The sequence below is a fragment of the Vulpes lagopus genome, chromosome 12 (genome assembly GCF_018345385.1).
Source record: "Vulpes lagopus strain Blue_001 chromosome 12, ASM1834538v1, whole genome shotgun sequence".
Lineage (NCBI taxonomy): Eukaryota > Metazoa > Chordata > Mammalia > Carnivora > Canidae > Vulpes > Vulpes lagopus.
In genome coordinates this window covers 39,158,335-39,179,964 of record NC_054835.1, presented here as the reverse complement: position 1 = coordinate 39,179,964, position 21,630 = coordinate 39,158,335, and the positions used below count along the sequence as shown (strand labels likewise).

Here is a 21,630-nt window from a genome sequence, read left to right as displayed (position 1 = left end):
CACTCTTCCCCAGTCGGCTACGCTCAGAGGCAGTACACACACACATTCACAGTTACTCAGACAAGTCATACATCCCTCCTGCAAACCCACTAAGCCAGAATGAGATGCCCTAGATCTTCAGAGAGCAGGCTTTGTCAGCCCCCAACTAGAGGGAAAAATAAGCCACTGTAAACAGTAGGTGCCATTCAGCCCTTTCCCAGGGAGCCTGTAGGAGGGGAGAAGCCTGGGGGTAACACCAGGAGCCTGAGGCTCTGAAAGCCGAGAAACCCAGGGAGCTGGCATGGCTGGGTGGCCTCCCTGATCTGGTCCACACCCCCTTCCCCAGCCATCTGGGCTGAGTCTGTGCTGGCCTGGGCCACACTCTGGGATCTCTCCCTGTCGTCGATGCACACAGCCACCTTTATCAGAAGCTTATAGATCTTAAAACCACAAGGTCTACACACACACACACACACACACACACACACACACACACACACGGGGGTGGGGGGGTGTTTCTTGCAATAGGTGCCAAGGTGTTGGCAGAGATGGGGGCTCCAAGCTGAAAGAACTTTCCCTAGAGGAACAGGTCACCAAAACGCACTCACAACCTCCACTACCCTCCAGCAAAGCCTTTAGCCACCCAAGTGTGAGATGAGCCCGGAAAGGGGCATCGGGTCCCCTAGAAGGTGAGTAGGGAGCTGGGGGATGCCCAAGTCCCAAGCTCTTGGGGGCGGGGAGGCCGGGAGGAAGCCGGAGAGAAATCCCCGGAGGCTCCCGTCCCTCTCCCGCTCCCTCCGCTATCCGCCCGTCACCGCCAATTCTCCCGTCGAGGTGAGGTGGGGGAAGGGGGATTAAGCAACACTGCAAAGGAGGGTGCAAGGGCGTGGGGCCTGGGCAGACCTCCCCCTTCCACTTTCCATTCTTAGCCTGAGATCGGGCAGCGCCGAGACGGGGGGGCGGGGGGGCAGCGCAGGAAGGGCGCTGTAGGGTGCGAGGGCTCCGAGCTCTCAGACACCCCACTGTTCCCAGGCTCCCACCTCCCAGGACCACAGTGAGCAGTGGGGGAGGAGGGATGGGGAAAGCCTGAACTGGCGAGAGGGAAACGACCCCATCAGCAGCTGGGAAGCCCGGCGGAAGGCGGCCGAGGGGGAATTGGGAAGGGGTGTGCGCGGTCCTACCTGCTCAGGTGCGTGCTGGCAGGGGGGCGATGGGGTTCCCAGGAGAACCGGGGAAGCCCTCTCAGCTCGATTCAGGATTCCCCCCTGCTTCTGGGTTAGGCTGCTGCAAGAGGCTCGGGTTCCCGTTGGGTCCTAAAGCCCACTCTCCAAACAGGAGGCTCTCCCGCCCTCTTCCCCCAGCCCTGCCTGGGTCAGCGGGTGCAGAGCTGACTGATGGGGCTGAAGGAACTCACTGGGAGAAAGGCGGCGATCTGAGTCATGGGCTGGGGACCGGAACAGTGCTCAGTCTCAAATGCACAGCACAGGCATAAGGGTAGGATAATATTTGACAAGAGGAAAAAGACATGTCTTCCTGCCTGTCCCCAGCAGATGATTTGGGCTTTGATGCTGAAGATGGGGGTTAAGATTTCCTTCCTTATCACTCCTGCTAAGCCACTGAGCCATTGAGAATTTGGGGATAGAGGCATTCATTTCAGATACCGCCCTCATAGGGCACTCCAGGGACTCCTCCCCACTATTCCCAAATACCTAGGAGGCCCCCCAGGGGAGGAGGGGGCGATCCCCACACCACCCTGTGCCATGCAAGTAACAGGGTGGCAGTTGGAAGCTGATAGAGTTTCATACCCTGGTGGCGGCGGCAGTTGTGTGTACCTGGGGGTGTGTCAAAGTGGGCAGACATGTACATACAGGTGAGAGCGTGAGCAAGTGGGGCTGGGGGACTTTGGGTTACAACCCTCACCAGAAATGGCAATTGTCAGTGGAAGAATGAATGAGATGCAGAACCTAGAGGTCACCTGATGCCACTACCCGGCCCTTAATAGGATCTCCTGAAACTTTACCAGAATGAATATGGTAAAGAAAGAGAATATTTATCCCAGGTACCATGGGGATAAATATAGGGGGCAGAGGGGCCTCTTAGCACAATTAGATCACCTTCAAGGTTACGGATCCAATTTAGAATAGGTGATCTCAGTGGCTCAAAACGAGGCACTGGGATTTGGGGTTGGTAGGCCAGGGAAAGGTGGATGGGAGCTGCAGAGGGCTGGAGCGAGACTATTTTGCAAGGAGAGTTGCACAGATCTCCAGCAGCAGCAGAGCAGGCAAAGTGTCATGGGGTGAAGGGCCGGGGGAAGTCAGGGACAGATTCGAGGGCAGGGAGAAAGCATGGCCTCTTCCTAGAAGGGGAGAGGGCAGCAATGTTGCATCTACCTCCTTCTCTGTCTTACAGGAAGGACTAAGGAAGGGAGCTAGACGAATGGATGGAGGCCCCAGGGTGGAGTCCATGGGGTGAGCTCAGGTCAAGCCTTTCTCCCTAACGTGCCTCAGTTCCCTCCCAGCTGTTAACCAGGGCTCTTGGTTCTTCCCAGGCAGTTAATGAGTGTTTACAAAAGAACTTGGAGATCCTCAGATCTCAGCTGGGCCGCCACTCCAGTTATAAAGCCCAATAAGGGCTGAGTGTTATTTGGAGAGGGGAGGAGTAGGGCATCAGGGAAACAGACTACCCTCTTACAAACTAAGGATAAACTGAGCTCAGAGAGGCTCAGAAGCCTCTGCTGCCACAGGATATCCTGGTGCCCAGGGATGGAGGTCACGTACCCCAGTACCTCCAACCACCACCAAAGTCTGGCCTCCGACTAACTGCAGGCAGAACCCAGACTAGCAGCTGGTCTTCATTAACTCTAGCTTTTTCTCACCCCCCACTGTGAACCCACGGCTTCTCCGGGCCTAGGCTAGAGGGGGCTGCCCTAGCCCGACCTTGCAGCTGACTGGGGGGAGGGGGGCCACACCACACCAGAGGCCAAGTTACCAGCTGAAAATAAAGTTGGAAGCAAGATTCCCTGTCCCCACCGGGAGCAAAGAAAGAGGAAAGCAAAGAGTGTGGGGGTGAGAGGGTGGAGGTGGGGGAATTTAGGGCAAACAGCAGGCAGTGAAGTCAGCTGGATAGAGGCCCAGAAACCCCCACACCCTGGGGCCAAGTCTTACTCCAGCTTTGCTTTCAGCTTGAGTCTTGGCTAGGCCCCAAACTAGGGAAGGCCCTGGCTGCCCCTTCCCGCCTCCCTACCCCCACCTTTATTAAATACACATTTTATCTCTCAGCATCTTCATTATCTTAAGCGAAGGAGACAAGCAGTGGATGGCTCCGCGGCGGAGAGCGGCGGGGAGGGGGCGGTGTGGGGAGCAGACGCACCCTTGTTATAAAGTGCTGATCTAGCTCTTTCAGGCAGTGTGGGAAACAGAGGAGGGATCAAAGAGAGGGAGGCTGATTCAGAACTCAATTAGAGCTTTTTTAAAAAGGAGCTGGCTCTCTCCTTTCGCCAGTCTTCAGACAGCCTCTGCCCAGGCCCCTTGCACCCAATTAGCTTCTACTGCCAGTGCCTTGGGGCTGGGGTTGAAAATCACGGGAGGCCAGAGGGCACACCTCCCCCACACACACAGGGGCGGGGGCAGAATGCACTTCCGAGAAATGGGAGACCTGCACTGTTTGCCACTTACAAGACTCCGTGTCAGAGGGCACCCTACATCTTTAGTTGGAACCCGAGATCTTAACTTTCCTCAAGAGTTGAAAAGTGGGACACCAGAGGTGTGTTCCTCCCTGATCCCTTGCCAGCTAGAGACAGCTTCTGGCCCATCCCTAGGGACACTGGGAACATCCAGGCAGGCACCCATCTTATCTTCCCAGCCCATAGGTAGGGCACGCTCTCTCTCCAAACCCAAGGCTTCCTGGGAGCAACATGGAAGTTGCCTCAAGCAAAATGCCACTACATCAGAGGGAGAGATTGGTACGCATCTGCGAGGCCAATAGAGGCCAATAAACGCTCCACAATGTGTCAAGACACATCTTGTTAAGATGGAGCACCCTTCTTTTACAGGTGCCTACTCCACCTCCATGAAGAAACACGGGCAATGTTTACCTCCGAAAGGCAGCGTCTTCCTTGGTTCATTTGTCTGTTCATTCGACAACTGTTTACTGAATACCTACCAGGTCCCGGACGTTGTACTATGTGCTGGGGACAGACACAAATATAAGTAACATCTCAAACTTGGCTCTTTCTTTTGGTCTCCCTCAGTAGTCAAGGCAACACCTCTCGATGGATATTTTTTAGAATTCCCAAGATGTATCTCCATCCTCCCTCCCAGGTCTCATTAGTAGATCTTAAAAGGGCACTTAATGATGGCAGGGAGCAATGGATGGGGTTGGGGGGGGGCAGCAAATAGAGCTCCGTCAACATTTTTGATCTCTGGGTAGCTTGGACCTCACACATTCTTGCCAGTTATCTCGCCACAGGCAAGTCTTTGCTGAGCCAGAAAGGTCAGTGGCAGCTCTGGGGTTGAAACTCACACCAATTTTATTGTGTCTATGTTCTTTCCATGGCAATACCCACTAACACTCTATGGAAGCTGTATCTGCTTCTTTGAAGAAAAATAAATCGGGATGTAGACACACACCCCACCACCTTCAAGAGGAAGAATGTGGGTCAGCATCTTTGCCTCTACTCCATGTGAAACAGGGAACGATCCTGGCAGAAACTATTAACCACAAGCCCAGCCCATCCCTCTAAAAATCCCACTACCTTCCCATAGCTCTCAGCTCCAGTGAGAAAAGCCAGCAAGAAACGGACTTTCTTCCTCTTCTCAGTCTGCTCCCCGGCTGTCTGAATTACACTTAAGACTTCACTGACAAACATACATCAGCTTTTGCTCCCACAAGGGCAGCGGAAGCCAAGCAGGGACTCTAAGTCTGCTTCACGCATCATTGACAGAACCAACCCTGTTCCAATTGCTGAAGTCTTAAGAGCAGCAATGACCTAGAAATTGACAGTGGGGGGAGAACTGAAAGAAAGGAAACTAACAACCCAGTACAGAGAAAACCCTATTTCCAAATACCAGGGGAAAGGGAGAGAGAAGAGGTAGAGGGGAAAGAAATTTGGCCCCTTTGAATCTGCAAATACGATCTTGGCTCTGAGCCATGGAGGATACATAGCAGCCCCACTGCGAGTCAAGCCATGTTCCTGACTCAAGCCCTACAGTTAAGAGGAAGGCGCCAAGCCTCAAACACAACGAGGTGGGGAGGCCGCTCCTTTCTGGGCAGGATCCTACTGTGGACACAGAACAGACAGCAGCTGCCCACAGTGTGGAAACAAACTGTAAAGCAGTCACGTCTCTTAAGGCTGCAGCATCCAATAAAATGTAATTTAAATCAAGCCTCGCATCTGTTCTCAATCCCATTCAGGCTCTGCTTTCCATCAGCCTTCGGACAATCTTTGCAATTATGCTTGTTAACCCTTGTAGCCCCAGACGCTCTCGGGCTTCTAGGTATGAAACCGTTTTCCATTCACAAGTGACCCTCAGAGGGAGTGAGTGCTCTAGGAAAGGTGAGAGGGCGAGGACACTCAGACTAGTCTGCAGACCCTGCTCTGCCACACCCGCGGCTGGCTGGTGTTCATTTCAGAGGGCTGTGTGTCCTTCTTCTATCCCATACCATCTGCTGTAGCCCAGATCGCATTGCAAGGATACAGTGGGCAGCATGAATGAAACAGTGGCCAACAGATCATTTGTACAATATCAAGTTCCTAAATTCAAGTCATGTCAGAAGCAAAAGAGCTGGGAGAAGCACAGGCTTGGTCACGGGCTCTCAGACCATTCCTATCACACATGGCTGGCATTCCAGGCATCTGCTTGAGTTATGAAAGTATAGCCATCTCCTCAAAAGAGCAAACTTAGGTTTTCTCCCCCTCCCCTCTAAACTACCCCAGCCTCATGCCTGCACTTTTAAGGCAGCCAGTGTGTTATAATAGTGCCCTCTGGTGTCCCCCTCACAAGTTACCATCGAATGCCTTTGGAAACCAAACCCAGAAAAGGGAAGATTTGAGTGGCCATATGGATTAATTTATCTAATAAGACTGGAAAATTCTGAGGTTTAGATGAAAATCCAATCCCAAATAAAGGCCTCTGGAAACAAGTGGCTTCATCTGAGGGCAGCTAAGACTATGCAACAGTTTGGGGAGAAATTTTTACATTGTCTGCTGAAAAGTCTGAGGTCTCTTGAAATGTGAATACTTAAAAAGACAAAGAATGAAACTTGGAAATAAATATATTCACAGTCCATAGTTACATTCCTTTTACCACCCCCACAACCTTGGCAGTGTCCAAGAAACTCAATGAGTCTTTAAAACATCACAATGTGGATGTGCAACGTGAACACAGTATACTCCAAAAAGAAAAAAAGTCTTTGAGCAAAGTGTCCTCTAGATCTCCATGTAGACTTGCTTATTTTCCTGAACATCCTTTTTCATTCTTTTTACTCTAGCCCCAAAGTTCTTTAAAATACACCAATGTTTGAAGAAACTAAGAGGTAAGTACAGGCAACATTCCACAGCATAAATCCAGACTATATACTGTAATATAAGCATATTGATTAGAGACATACAGGAGGTGGAGGTAGTGAATATAATTAAAAAGAATCTACTTGGTAATTTTTAATGCATTAAAATAAGGCCCAAAATCATTGTTCTGTGCTAATATTCATGAATCAATAGATTAAAATTTATCAGTTTCACATTTAAAAAGCTAGTATTTCGGTGGGCACCTGGCAGGCTCAGTCAGAAGAGCATGCCACTTTCGTTCGAGCCCCATGTTGGGTGTACAGATTACTTAAAATGAAATAAAATCTTAAAAAAAAAGTCATATTTGTTTTCAGACCTGCAGACTTGAATGCATAAAGTACTAAAATGAAGACTCCAGAGCTCTTTAAATGCCAGCTGGATACTTTTGGGTAGCATATTAGTATAAAAAAAGAATTTAAGGCAATCCAGTAGCTAAGATATTTCCAATTAAAGCTTTGTCTTTTAGGGCATGCTCTACTTCCTTCTCTTCAATCTTCAAAGACACCTGGAGGAAGAGAAAAGGACTTTTCATGGTGGAGAACTCACAAAAGCCAAGTTTTTATTACATAAACTTCTACCACGTTGAACTTTTGTCCCAAGAGGCAAGCAAGTTAAACACTGCTTTGTCAATGGTTTGCAGAAAATACCTCATTCATACCAAGTCCCATCCTCCCAGATCTTCAACACTACCTACCAAAAAAAACCCAGTTTACCTAACTGTGGTCATATTTAAATCTTTACTTTAGCAAAAAAAGATAAGCATTACAATTAAAAACAGGACAATTAAAAGCATTATCACAAAGAAGCGGTTAGGGGCAGCCCAGGTGGCTCAGCAGTTTAGTGCCTGCTGCCTTCGGCCAGGGTGGTGATCCTGGAGACCCAGAATCGAGTCCCATGTCCCATGAAGACTCCCTGCATGGGGCCTGCTTCTCCTGCTTGTGTCTCTGCCTTTTTCTCTGCATCTCTCTGTGTCTCTCATGGATAAATAAATAAAATCTTAAAAAAAAAAAGCAGTTAGTTGTACCTTTGTGAAGCGGGTTTCCTTGTTTTTCTTTAATCCTAAAATGCCCCTGGCCTCCAAGAGTCCTGAAAGTGACAAACACTCGGACTGGTCCACAGCTGCCACCTGCTGTTTGCGACAGACGTTACTATAGGCTTCGTATAACTGGAAGGAAGAAGGGAGAACAAACGTTGTTGAAAAGTTCTATCTCTTGTAACCTTATAATTTTGTTTAAAAGTGTGAATTTGCGGGCAGCCCTGGTGGCGCAGCAGTTTAGCGCTGCCTGCAGCCTGGGGCATGATCCTGGAGACCCTGGATGGAGTCCCATGTCGGGCTCTCTGCATGGAGCCTGCTTCTCCCTCTGCCTGTATCTCTGCCTTTCTCTCTCTCTGTGTCTCTATGAATAAATAAATAAAATCTTAAAAAAAAAAAGTGTGAATTTGCATTTATAAGTTATCCGAAAACCCCAATTTTCCCTCTTTTTAAAAAGTTTTTAAAGATTTTACTTATTTATTCATGAGAGACTCAGAGAGAGAGAGAGAGAGAGGCAGAGAGACAGGTAGAGGGAGAAGCAGGCTCCTTGTAGTGAGCCCAATGTGGGACTTGATCCCCAGGTCAGGATCACACCCTGACCTGAAGGCAGATGCTCAACTGCTGAGCCACCCAAGCATCCCCTTCTTTTCAATAAAATCCTTGAACAGGGGAAAAAAAAAAAATCCTTGAACAGGGGGTGCCTAAGTGGCTCAGTGGTTGAACATCTATCTTGGGCTCAGGGTGTGATCCTGGGGTCCTGGGACCATGTCCCACATTGGGCTCCCTACAGGGAGCCTGCTTCTCCCTCTACCAATGTCTCTGCCTCTCTCTCTATGTCTCTCATGGATAAATAAATAAAATCTTAAAAAAAAAAAAGATCCTTGAACAGGCTTTTTGTAGGTATTGCCGAAACCTCTACTGGAAAGCAGGAGGAGGAGCTGTATATATTTTATAGGGAGAGGGAGAAATGAAGGGGAGGAGATGAATGGAAAATTCTCAACCACAACCCAAGGGAAATAAAGTCAGTTGCCTTTTATATGGGACCAGTATTTGTTCTTACTGTTAAAAACCCATTCTTAATTCCTATCAGCTAAAGCATAATAGGCCATTTGGACAATATTTGCTCTGCAAAGCATTCTCATCCACTCCAGTTCCATCTGCTGAGATTCTCCACTCACCTTCCCCAGAGTGACTTCTTTGATTTTCAGCTGCCGGATCAAGAGGAGCAAAGAGCAGACCAAGATCTTCTGCTGAAGAGGAAAGGAATCTTGTGCTCCTTCTTTGCTCAAAGTCATTCTGTTACCATCAACTTCTGATATGACTTGGGATATGTGAATAAGACCAACCCGCTTGGGAACCAGTGACTCAGAGGGTGATGTGCCTAAAAAGTAAATAAATCAAGCTTCATTAGATTTTTAAAATATCATACATATTGAGACAGATGATACTAAATTTTAGTTGGAGGAAATTCAAGTGGTGTCATGAGGTAGCAAAGCAGAGGTTCCAATTCTATAACTATAAGTCAAAGGATGAAATTGCTATCTTCAGAAAGATGATGGCTTGGAAAACAGGGTTATCCTTTTTCTGCACAGAATGATGGGCTATTTTGTCCTGTAGAATGCCATTTAATGTCAGAGAGACAAAATCCACCTCATGAAAGAATAAGGTCTAGACAGAGAACTACTGTATTCTGCCTCAGAAATTCTCAGTATCTTGAAGATGAAAAAGAGAACCTTGAAGTAAAGATGATTGTGCCTAGTAATTAAGAAAGGTAAAAAAGTTGTAAGAATTACCTAATACTTTCAAATGAGTGGCTAAATGTGGACAATAAAGTGAATCCTACATAAGTCCTCTAGATAGCTTCCCCAAATGACCTTTGAGGTTTGGTTCACTTGCCTAAGACGATCTACAATAGAGCAACACTTGAGAAAATGTCATTGGATATCTTAGCAGATAGCACCATCTGAGAGGCCGGAGGTTGGGGAGCTGCCAACAAGATGCCTAGGACTATGGCCTCATTGTTTGGAGATGCATGAATTGCAAGACAGAGGAGGGATTTGCTGTAACAACCTTTGCCTAAATTACTTCCTCAGACCATGTGCAGTTGCCCCAAAGAAATTTACTTTTATTTCATTACCACAACCAGGATGCTAACGGTAGTGGAAAAACTAGAGATCACTGATCAAGTAGCAGAATCTTAAAAGCTGAAAGGAATTTAGAGGTCTCTTCTTGCTCCCTACCCCAACAATTTCAACTAGTGGGCATCTATCCAGTTTTTGTTTGAAAATTTTTTTTAAGATTTTATTTATTTATTCATGAGAAACAGAAAGAGAGAGAGAGAGAGAGAGAGGCAGAGAGAGAGAGGCAGAGTGAAGTAGGCTCCATGCAGGGAGCCTGACGTGGGACTCCCTGGGTCTCCAGGATCAGGCCCTGGGCTGAAGGTGGCGCTAGACCATTGAAACACCAGGCTGCCCTGTTTGAATACTTTCAAAGCTAGGGAACCCACCTACACGTCAAAGAAGCCCAGTAAGCACTATTTATTAGAAAGTGCCAGTCTTGGGGCGCCTGGGTGGCTCACTTGGTTAAGCATAGACTTGATTTTGGCTCAGGTCATGATCTCAGGATCATGAGATTGAGCCCCCCCCCCAGCATGGAGCCTGCTTAAGATTCTCTCTCCCTCTGCCCCTCCCCACTTGTGGGCTCCCACTCGAAAGAAAGGAAAGAAAAGGAAAGAAAAGAAAAGAAACAAGAAAAGAAAGAAAGAAAGAAAGAAAGAAAGAAAGAAAGAAAGAAAGAAAGAAAAGAAAGAAAGAAAGAAAAGAAAAGAAAAGAAAAGAAAAGAAAAGAAAAGAAAAGAAAAGAAAAGAGCCTCTTATATTTAGTTGAAGTAAGCCTCCGTATAGCTTTCTAGAACCATCAAAAGCTAATCACACATACCAAAGGGCAAAGACAGGTATTAGGTTAGTCTAATACTATATGCCAGAAACTTACAACCTCCTTTAGCTACGTGTGTGCCCGTGGTGCTCACAAGGGTACTGACAAGCCTAAATGTCATTGGTAGAGGACAAAGGAATAATTTGAAAAGTTAAAGAGAAAGCAGTATCTCATCTATATCTGTATCACCTGCCATCAGCCTAAGCACTGAAATATTTTTATTAATTATTTTTCAACAAATTGATGAGAAAGAAAAGAAAAGGAAATAAAAAAGAAAAGAATAGAAAGAAGGAAAGATGTTTTCTGTGGAACTATAACGTTAGAAACAATTTTTGATAACTCTCAACCAGTGCAGGAGTGAAAGAGGAAAGAAACAATCAAATCAGACTGTCCTGTTTCTAAAGATTAACACTGAATATTAAATACCAACAAGATATGTAGTTCATGGCCATTTTACATCTGCCATGACTAAAAGAACAGGCTAACAGAAAGGAAAATTAATTTCATTTTATTTTTTTAAAAATAATTTATTTATTTATTCATGACAGACAGAGAGAGAGAGAGGCAGAGACACAAGCAGAGGGAGAAGCAGGCTCCATGCAGGGAGCCCGACGTGGGACTCGATCCCGGGTCTCCAGGATCACGCCCCAGGCCAAAGCCGTTGCCAAATCGCTGGGCCACCTGGGCTGCCCAGGAAAATTAATTTTATCATTTTTATAACTGCCCACTGTAGCAATATCATCTTTGTACCTCCACCTTCCTAGACTTGTCTAAAGGCTTGAGATATCCCACGTTGAACTGGATTCTTTCACTGTCTGACTTACTTACTTTCTTCTCACCTATATCAAGACCTAAAGTGAGTGTGCTCGCTTCGGCAGCACATATACTAAAATACAGAGATACAGAGAAGATTAGCATGGCCTCTGTGCAAGGATGACATGCAGATTCGTGAAGCATTCCATATTTTTTTAAATTTTATTTATTTATTCATGAGAGACACAGAGAGAGAGAGGCACAGACACAGGCAGAGGGAGAAGCAGGCTCCATTCCATGCAGGGAGCCTGACGTGGGACTCGATCCTGGGTCTCCAGGACCACACCTGAGAATGAAGGTGGTGTTAAGCCACTGAGCCACCTGGGCTGCCCGCATTCCATATTTTTGGGTAACTGAGGAGGGCACTTGATGAGATGAGCATTGGGTGTTATATTATATGCTGGCAAATCAAACTTCAATAAAAACAAAACAAAACAAAAAGACCTAAAGTGAACGCAATACAAGAACCCAGAGGGAAACTGATCAAGCCTTACTGTCTACAATTTTCATTTCCAGAGCTTAGAAAGAAAACTTGGGACACCTGGGTGGCTCAGTGGTTGAGCAACTGCCTTGGGCCCAGGGCGTGATCCTGGGGTCCGGGGATCAAGTCCCACATCAGGCTCCCTGCATGGAGCCTGCTTCTCTCTCTGCCTGTTGTCTCTGCCTCTCTCTGTGTGTCTCTCATGAATAAATAAATAAAATGTTTAAAAAAAGAAAAAAGAAAAAAAAAAGAAAACTTATCATGACCTAACCATTTATGTAATACACTAGGGAACTCGTTTTCACCAATGCATGGACTATAGCACAGACAGGCCAGATTGAAGTGAAGTAGATGAAACTGACAAAAAACACAGACATATAGAAAAGGGTGTGGATTTAACTATGTTCATTTCATCTTTCTACCTCTTTTCTCAGAAAAGTTAAGCTTCCAATTATAAAGGAAGATGGGAAAGAGATAAACTACTTACATTCAGACAGCGGTTTGAGGACAGTCTGGCTTTTGACATCCGACTCTACAATTTCAATAGCTCTCCTATAAAAAAAATTTCTAAAATTAATTTAGGCTGAGCCAAACCAAACACCACACCAAACCACCAAGCTCAAAAACAGACACATGTTTTATAACTTTAAAGACCCCAAACAAAACTTGGTTATGTCTCAGCTAAAGGGGACTTAGTTGCCTTGAAATAATTCATGGACTAGGGAATCCGAGAAACTTTCAACACTATATGGTTTCCTCTTATAGATGCCAAGTAGGTCATCATACATTAAGCCAATAATAACATTTTGAAAGAGGAAAAAATGTCATGGATAGGAGAGAGGATATGTGGGTGGGTGATGGCCTACAGAGAGCCAGTACCACCCATACACACTGGACCTAAAAAGGAGTCCTCAGTTATATATACATATATGTGTAGGCTAAACCACACCAGCCTACATGACAATTGCTCATAGCTGCAGTCTTTACTCAAGTAGTTTGCTGACTAGGGGAAACTTTGAAATCCAGGATCATGCCATCTAGCAATAGGAAGAGCTTACTCTCCCACTGTTGTCTCCAAAGTACTGTGCCCACAGGAAGCCATAAGCCAGACCTGGATCTTTTGCATGGCAGTAGGGGGAGGTTAGACCAGCGGGCCTGCACAGCAAGTATCATTTTAATGGACCCAGTGTCCCTACTGGGAAGGAAGAAATTTCATCAGTCAGCACAGAGGCTTTCCCCAGCAGGAGAGGCAGAGGATGGGAAGGGAGAGAGGTCTGGAGTACAAGTGTGGGGGACCACCAACTGGAGGAAGGGGTGCTCACAAAAGCAAAGGAAGGGAAAAAAGTCTAAAGGCAAAGATGGTTCAGGTCCATAAATAAACCTGCTTGAGACCAGCTAATGGAAAAGTAAACTGGAGTCTTTTTTAATACAAATGTAATTAACCAATCTATAATCACCACAGGGAGTGCCAGCAACATCTCATTTGTTTCTCCCTCTGTAGGTAATGGACTGATAATGTTTCAGACATTAACACGGTGGAAATGCAGAGCTCCCCACTGAGAAACAAGTCCTCCTTTCTGAGTGTAAAAAGTGGCAGAATGCAGCCTCTTAAGCCACATTCACTTGAGTTACATGAGACAATTAACAGCATTTCTTTTTTTAATAAAAGCAGCCAACAGTGCCATAACTCACCTGCAAACATCTAGTGCTTTTCGAACGTCTCCTGAAAGAGCAGAGACTTTTCGGGCACAGAACTGAATGGCAGCATTATCCAGAACCTGAGCTCTAGATACCTTTGGACAAGACATAGAAGATGACAGCATGAACTATATATGAGACTCCCCTTCTCTGTAATTTAGGTCCCAGACATAAATATTTTCACATTAAGTCTAAACTTGACTGGCCATCCTTTAGGGTCCAAGAGAGAAAAATTTACGCATTTATACATTTTGTAGGCATGTGGTAGAAGCTCAGGAAAGGGGGGGGGGGCAACCAGAAATTAGCAAAATGAATAAAATAAAATCTATTTGGTCATTTTCAAAAGAAAGTTTTCTCAAAGGCCCCATTTTTACAGGCCATTATAAAACCATTGAGAGGTGCCTTGTTGGCACAGTCGGAAGAGCATGCGAGTCTTGATCTTGGGGTCATGAGCGTGAGCCCCACATTGGGCGTAGAGATTACTAAAAAACGGGAGGCCTGTGTGGCTCAGCAGCTGAGCATCTGCCTTTGGCCCAGGGCGTGATCCCAGGTTCTGGAATCGAGTCCCACATTGGGTTCCCTGCGGGGAGCCTGCTTCTTCCTCTGACTAAGCCTCTGCCTCTCTCTGTGTCTCTCATGAATAAATAAAATCTTTAAAAAAAAAAAAAGAGAGAGAGAGATTGCTAAAAGCAAATAAACTTAAAAAGAGTGTCCATACAAAAGCGGGGAGAGGGGAGGAGCAGGGGGAAGAGCAGAGGGAGAATCAGACTCTACACTGAGTGTGCAACCCAATACAAAGCCCAGCATGGGGCTTGAACTCACAACCCTGAGATCAAGATCTGAGCTGAGGGATGCCTGGGTGGCTCAGTGGTTGAGCATCTGCCTTTGGCTCAGGTCTTCATCCTGGGGTCCCCCCGCACTGGCCTCACCACAGGGAGCCTGCTTCTCCCTCTGCCTATGTCTCTGCCTCTCTGTGTCTCTCATGAATAAATAAATAAAATCCTAAAAAAAAAAAAAAAACCCAAGCTGAAATCAATAGTGGGATGCTTAACTGACTGAGCAACCAAAGCCTCTCTGATTTTTGTTCCAACAGTGAGGCATCCAATAAATGGAACCTTGAGTGGAAATTCATATAAAAATGTTCTCAATACTGGGGGATCCCTGGGTGGCTCAGCAGTTTGGTGCCTGCCTTTAGCCCAGGGCGTGATCCTGGAGTCCCGGGATTGAGTCCCGCGTCCGACTCCCTGCATGGAGCCTGCTTCTCCCTCTGCCTGTGTCTCAGCCTCTCTCTCTGTGTTTCTCATGAATGGATAAATAAAATCTTTGGGGGAAAAAAAAAATGTTCTCACTATGGCCCACAGTAACTCCCTGCTGAGGAAAGCAATCTAAGCAAAAAATAAAAAAATTTAAGTAAGCTCCACACCCAGTGTGGAGCCCAGTGTGGGGCTTGAACTCACACCCCTAAGACTGAGATCTGAGCTGAGATCAGGAGTCAGATCCTCAACTGACTGAGCCACCCAGGCGCCCCTCTAAGCAAAAATATTTTAGGACTGTTAGGTTTCCCCACCTGAGGTGATCCAAGGGACACATAATGTGGTACAATGGGGGGCACTTACCAAATCAAGCCGCTCCTGCAAGATAGTAGCTATCTGATTTTTGGTATAAGGTGGGAAGTTCAACAGCTGCGGCTTACATTTTTCTCTAGCTTGAAGCCTCGGCAGAATTCTGTCCGTGAGATCTAGAGTGTTAGCAATACCTAAGGAGGAGATAAATACTACCAATCATCACAGTCAAATCATCTCAAAGGAAAACTAAACCCTTTGAAAGCTGTACACAACTTCCAATTATAATCCAGCATTCTGTCGCTTATCACCCCACCCCCACCCCAATACTTATTAGGTAAGATAGACACAGTCATTTTAGAATGTTCTTTTCAAGTTAGGTTTAGAACTGTTCACTGATAAGCAGGACCAGATACTCCAAAAGTCAACTTTTTCTGAAATGAAGTATTATGTCATTTCTATTCAAATTTAACAAAACTGATTTTAGGTTAAAACTACTATTATTTTATAGTAACTTTTTCTTTTTTAAAAAAAGATTTTATTTATTTATTCATGAGAGACACACAGAGAGCCTGATGTAGGACTCAATCCCAGGACTCCAGGATCCCAGGACTCCAGGATCATGCCCTGAGCCGGAAGGCAGACCTCAACTGCTGAGTCACCCAGGCGTCCCAGTAACTTTTTCATCTTGATAAGAAAGCAGAAAGCTTAAGATAAAATAGGTGATAAGACGAAGAGATTAAAAAAAGAATTCTTTAGACCCATCCCGTAACAGCAACTGAGTACTAACCAATCAGCACCAATCGAGAATTGCTTAGCCAGGGCCATTCAAACAGTGTGTACAATACATCCTGCCCTTTGCTGTCCAGCTGATCCACCTCGTCCAACACCAACACACTAGGTATAGAGAGAAACAATTAGCATCCATGTTCACCTTTCTAACTCTCCAATCTGTTAGATCTGGGCTGACTCCAGCTCATATTCCTACAACTGACACCAGTTTGAAGGTCATTATCTGTCCTTTCTCCAGTCCCTGTTACAATGATACCCCTACCATCGCACAAAAGTAATATACAGGTTTTTCAAACAATTCATTTCAGAACATTTTTTTTCCAATTTAAAATTAGGAGGTGTATTTTTCCTCTTTCTTTCCTTTTAAGCATATGTAACCACCTCTTGTACAGCAAATATAGGAAATGTTCTTTTCTTGTACAAACTGATAAGTTCAAGAGACTAGATTGTGAGTCTGTGGGCAGCAGACCTTGCAGATTTTCACAGAACATGCAGCAGAGCAGTACTTACATCATGGGGCCCTTCTCTGCAGTCATACGGTTTTCCAGTTTCTTCATCATGTCCCTCCCAGCTGGCCTGGATACTTCTTCCTGACAAATCTCCTGAGCAATAGCTGGGAATACAGCCTGGGCACTCCTTAAGGACATGCAATTCAGCATGATAGTTTTAAAGTCTTTCAGTTCCTTCTAGAAAAATGCAAACATGAGAGATATTTAGCCCTCAGATAAAAGTTTTGATAGGACCTGAAAATGTCTTTGAGGAGTTAACATTATATAAAAGAATAATCTGCTCTCCTTTTGTTTGGAAAGATTTAGACAATAAAACTAAAAACATCTTATTTGAGGGAAGACTGAAATCCCCTAAGCACATCTACCTTTCTTAACCCTTAATAACCAAGTGTCATTTTAGCAAGACCATCATATTTCAGACTCTCCGTATACCTCAAGGTCTTGCAGAATTCGGCTTAAGCAGGCAGTTTTTCCAGTTCCAGGAGCACCAGAAAGATAAAGACTTCCGGCTTTTTTCCCACAGATGTGCTCCCTCAGGAAATTCCTGATGACATTCATCTCCTTTTCCCTGGCAGGCAGCCGATCCGGGACAGCTGTATGGAGGACCAGCTTTGCTTGCTGGTAGCAAGTGCCTGTGTCAGACGTGAAAGGACAATTAGAGACAACAGAGGTGACTGAGAAGATCCACCAGGTTTTGTTTGGAGTCACCAGCCTTGTTGACCAGGCTGCGCTAAAAGTTGCCACGTAAGAACGAACCTTCTTGTTTGAACAGTCTCACACACGCAGGTTCTTTCTCCAGTGGACATCTCTGTTCAGGATTTGTTGTGACCTCTTGATCTTTTCGAACGGAGGAGTGGGTTTTGTTTTGGTGAGCTCTGGCTTGTTCTCTTTTGCTAGGAGACTTAATTGTCAGCTCATTGTCAAATACCAATCTGCGTCCCTTAGGTGAACGGGAGCAAGGGGGGCCATTCTCTTTCTTGCCTTGCTTTGGTGGAGAACAGGGTGGTAAATGAGGAGTGTTGCACAGATTGTCATCACCTGAAATATAGTAAAATCAAAATATGATCATCCATAGTAGTGGATACTAAAAGGACTTGCAAATATCTCTGCTTTTCCCAGAAAGAGGCAAATTTCTATAGTCAAAACCACCAAAACAGAACACCTCTCAGCTAGAAGCACATATTGGCCACCAGATGGCACTACTGAACGTAACAATCATTTGGTAGAAAGCAAAGGGGTTTAGTGGAATGATAATTGTTCTAAAACAAGGTTTCCCATCTTGGCACCATTGAGATCGTGGACCAAATAATTCTTACGGAGGGCTGTCCTGTGCATTGTAGAATGTTTAGCAGGATCCTTGGCCTTTATCCACTATACCAGTAGCACTCCCTCAGTTGTGACTTCCAAAAATGTCTCCAGATACTGCCACATCACCCTTTATTTTGTTTAAAAACAAATGATCTGGGGATCCCTGGGTGGCTCAGCAGTTTAGCACCTGCCTTTGGCCCGGGGTGTGATCCTGGAGTCCCGGGATCGAGTCCCACATCGTGCTCCCTGCATGGAGCCTGCTTCTGCTTCTGCCTGTGTCTCCCATGAATAAATAAATAAAATCTTAAACAAACAAACAAACAAAAAACAAATGATATGAAACAAAAAAGGACCACCAACCAGTGTTCTAAAAAAATATCACTGCTTCTATTAATTTCACCACCAATGAGATGAGAGCTTCAGAATAGCTAACTGCCAAGTCATTTAAAACAATGACAGAACTAAGTTCAAAATTAAGGAATTGAAGATCAGAACTGTGAAACAGTGGCTTCACTCTGAAGTTTAGTAAATGAACTCAACATCCATTCTGAAAATAACCAAAGTGAACAATGTGGTCTTAACTGAACTTTGGAAGCTGCTTCAAAGAATGAGGCATCAGAGGTCAACAACTACAGGTCGAAATGTTGTACTTAAATGATGGATAGCTTACCCAAACGTTTTCTGGGGCTGAGAGGCAGAATTTTTACACAAGAACGGCGTGTGGCCTGGACATTGGTCAGTTCTAGTTTGGTGTCACCAGAGTTTTTAGCTTTGTTCAATGTCTGAGACAGCTTCTTTTTTGGAAATCTGATGGTAGCCTGTGACTGGGATCGGGTTTGAGGCATGATGGCAACACGGCTGGGTACAAAAAAAGATAATGGGACAGCCAGTCAATATGTAAAAGTCAAGGAAAATAGCTAACATGGAATTTATATCGATGAGCAACATTCCAATAAATTATAACAAGATTTTAGCATTTAGTTCTGCTTCACAGCCAAATCTGAGCAATAATAACACTTGCTGTCTACCTACTAGGTGTAACACCTACTAGGTGTTGTTATAAGCATTTTATCTTATTTTATCTTATTCTTTTTTAAAAAAAAGGAATCTCTACACCCAATGTGGGGCTGGAACTGGGGGCCCTGAGATCATGAGTCCCGTGCTCTACCGACTGAGCCAGCCCAGGGCCCCTTAGGCACTCACTAAGCACTCTTATTATCCTTATTTTACAGATGAGAAAACTCAGAGGCACAGAGGCCCAAAGCCATAGCAAACCAGGCATTCTGGCTCCAGAGCCCAAGTTCTTCACCACTTGAGTGATGCAGTAAGTTGATCTTAACAGATATGTGCAGTACTTTGAATTCCCTCCCTCACGGGGTGTGGCGTTATCACCAGCTTAGTCCAGCACCCTGCCACATTTGCAGTCCTCCCTCCGCCCGGCACTCGGTCCCCACTCCACACGCTAGCAATCCCACCCTGGGACATCTCCCTCCTACAACATTCAGCCCCTTTACTCCACGCACGACTGCCAGCCGACTCCCTTCCCTCACCCGACATCAGATCTCCAACCTCCGGCGACCTGAGCTCTTTTCCCCTCATTTCACCTCGGGCCTCAAGGAAGGCAGCGGCCCTCGCCACAGCCCCTCTCCCAATTCCGCTGCCTCCCAGGCCCTGGGCCTCCCCGAGTAATCCTCTCCTCTCCACCTGACAAGGCTGAGTCACCTCTGTGCCGGCTCTTCCTCACGTCTCTCGCACACGGTTCCAAGGATTCCTCAGGTCAAGCTTCCGAATGAACTACACACCAGCAGCAGAAATGCCCCAGTAGCGCTCGCGCCAAATCTGCAGAGACGCAGCTTTGCCGCCTCCCGCCAAAGGCCGGCCAGGCTTCTGATTGGTTGTCGCTAGAGCGCCGCGCGCCTTGGCCAACGCCCCCTCCTTCGCGTCCAGTCCAGCCGGAAAGACCACAACCAATAAGAGAGCCCCAGGTCTCCGAGCTACCTTGAGGCCACGCCCACCGAGCTGGGAACGGGCGGGGCGGGGGATTCTACATCCGGGGCTTCCGCGGGAAGACGCGAGGTTACGGAGGGAGAGATTCTGGGTAAAGGCGAACCAGAATAGCCGCAAGGAGTGGCGGGAGTCGTAGTCTAAGCTGCAGGCGACTCTGTTTCCACGCCCTTCTGTCCACGGTAGGTACGGAGATGTGGTTGCCCCTGGTCACTGTCAAACCAATCCATTTTCATTACCCTAATGGGATACATTTTCAGAGAGCTACCACTTAACACCTATGATTTGGGGGGCGGCTCTGGCTGTCAAGCAGGATACTAGGCGCTTATTTATCTCATGTTCAACCCTGCAAAACACAAATCGAACGTGTGGAGGGTTAATTAGAGGTCATAGCATCTTGGCAGTGAAGAGCCTGGGACCTAGATTTCCTGATACTCAAACCAATGGTTTTTTTTGGTCAAGTTCTATATACATAAAGAAATGCACTACACTTCATCTCAGCATCCCCCTGATTTATGTTTCAAAAGTAAGAAATAGGACCAGGTCTTTGCTTTTGTTAAAAATAAAAATAATATTCTGTGCACCTTCTCATTAATTCCATTAATCCACACATTGTGGGTTGAGAGAATTATGGCCTCTTAATTTTAAAACCTTGTTTTATGGCTAAACACTAGGGTTTCAAGGCCAGAGAAGACCGCTATAGAAGAGACAAGCTGAGCTTTTAATGAAAAATATAAATTAGAGCAGTAATTTACAGGCCAGCTTCCAAAGCTAATAACCTAGCTAAACCTCAGGTTACCTTGAAGGCCAAAACCCAATTCTAGATGATGCCAAGAATTTATCTTTCATCCTTCCATTTCAAATGAAATAGAACAATGAAGCTGAGAAATAGGAAAACAATGCTATTACAATCATCAGTTAATTGTAGTTAGCTCATACAGGAGATAAGAGCAAATCCTGAGTGTTCAAGTATGCCAGGGACTGAGCTCAAGTATTTTACCTATACAACCTTATTCTCACAAGCACTGCACTAAGTTGGTATTATTTTCATTTTGCAAAGGAGGAAACTGAAATGGGTTGAGTAAATTTGCCCAAGGTCACACAACTAGTAAGTGGAAGAGCTGGCATTTGAACTCAGGAAGTCTGACAGGAGCTCAAACACTTGACCACTTAAACATAGGAAGAGGTATTAGGTGCAGGTCCTAAATAGGAAGCCTTCTGTATACTTCTAAATTGGAAGAGGTGTGAAAATATAAAATAAAATAAAATAAAAATAAATTGGAAGAGATGGGGGCTCCTGGCTGGCTCAGTAGGAGAAACAGGCAACTCTTGATCTTGGGGTTATGAGTTTGAGCCTTACTGGGGTGTAAAGATCACTTAAAGCTTTAAAAATAACAGGAAGAGATGGTGAGGGAGCACATTTTGGGAAGACTCTCTAGGAGCTGAAAACTACAACATAGTTTAGCTGCCTTGAATGAGAAAAGTTACCATAGAACAGAGGCTTTTCAACCAGATGGTATGTCTGATCTCTTAATGGAGCAACAGATCCCAGGAAGCTCATATATTTTGATAACCTGGGCGACTAAAAAACATCCTTACTAACCTGAAATGGTAACATGTATCTGACCAGCTTTATGGGATAAAAACCTCCCTCAGTTACAGTGGCTAGAGGGAGCCCAGGAAGCAATGGGTACATCATAGGCATCCTGGAGCCTAAGAAAACACTCACCAGGGGATCCCTGGGTGGCTCAGCGGTTTAGCGCCTGCCTTTAGCCCAGGGAATGATCCAGGAATCCCAGGATCAAGTCCCACATGAAGCTCCCTGCATGGGGCCTGCTTCTCCCTCTGCCTGTGTCTCTGCCTTTTCTCTCTCATGAATAAATAAATAAAATCCAGAAAGAAAAGAAAGAAAAAAAAAGAAAAGAAAAAAGAAAACACTCACCAGGAAGAAA

General features: G+C 45.7%; 2 protein-coding genes and 1 non-coding gene across 4 annotated transcripts in view; 1 reads left to right on the top strand and 2 right to left on the bottom strand.

Annotated features, from left to right (window-relative positions):
* The window catches only part of RARA (retinoic acid receptor alpha), a 44,517-nt gene extending 43,265 nt beyond the window's left edge, over nt 1-1,252 (bottom strand). Inside the window, exon 1 of the mRNA XM_041725325.1 lies at nt 1,161-1,252. The gene's annotated coding sequence lies outside the window, so the exon portion shown is untranslated. The remainder of the gene's footprint in view (nt 1-1,160) is intronic.
* A 4,982-nt stretch (nt 1,253-6,234) lies between these two features.
* On the bottom strand, nt 6,235-20,365 carry CDC6 (cell division cycle 6). 2 transcript variants are annotated; one of them, XM_041726088.1, is made up of 12 exons: nt 19,379-20,365; nt 18,345-18,532; nt 17,123-17,404; nt 16,799-16,998; nt 16,368-16,543; nt 15,856-15,962; nt 15,120-15,259; nt 13,498-13,598; nt 12,293-12,357; nt 8,756-8,958; nt 7,569-7,709; nt 6,235-7,049 (listed from the first exon to the last, which is right to left on the bottom strand). In XM_041726088.1, the coding sequence occupies exons 2-12, from the start codon at nt 18,517-18,519 to the stop codon at nt 6,960-6,962; spliced, it is 1,680 nt and encodes a 559-aa protein (XP_041582022.1). In that variant the 5' UTR covers nt 18,520-18,532; nt 19,379-20,365; the 3' UTR covers nt 6,235-6,959. The 2 variants fall into 2 exon arrangements, with proteins under 2 accessions (XP_041582022.1, XP_041582021.1); XM_041726087.1 differs by having other exon boundaries at nt 19,397-20,365.
* LOC121474292 lies at nt 11,374-11,479 on the top strand. Its single transcript, XR_005983313.1, has one exon. It is a non-coding gene; the product is annotated as a U6 spliceosomal RNA (small nuclear RNA).
* Nucleotides 20,366-21,630: the final 1,265 nt, after the last annotated feature.

Coding starts and splice junctions, on each gene's coding strand:
- CDC6 (XM_041726088.1), bottom strand. CDS start 18,519: ATGCCTCAAACCCGATCCCAGTCACAGGCTACCATCAGATTTCCAAAA. Junction 17,405..18,344: donor CAGCCCCAGAAAACGTTTGG/GTAAGCTATCCA, acceptor ACTATATTTCAG/GTGATGACAATCTGTGCAAC. Junction 8,959..12,292: donor CCTCAAACCGCTGTCTGAAT/GTAAGTAGTTTA, acceptor TTTACTTTTTAG/GCACATCACCCTCTGAGTCA.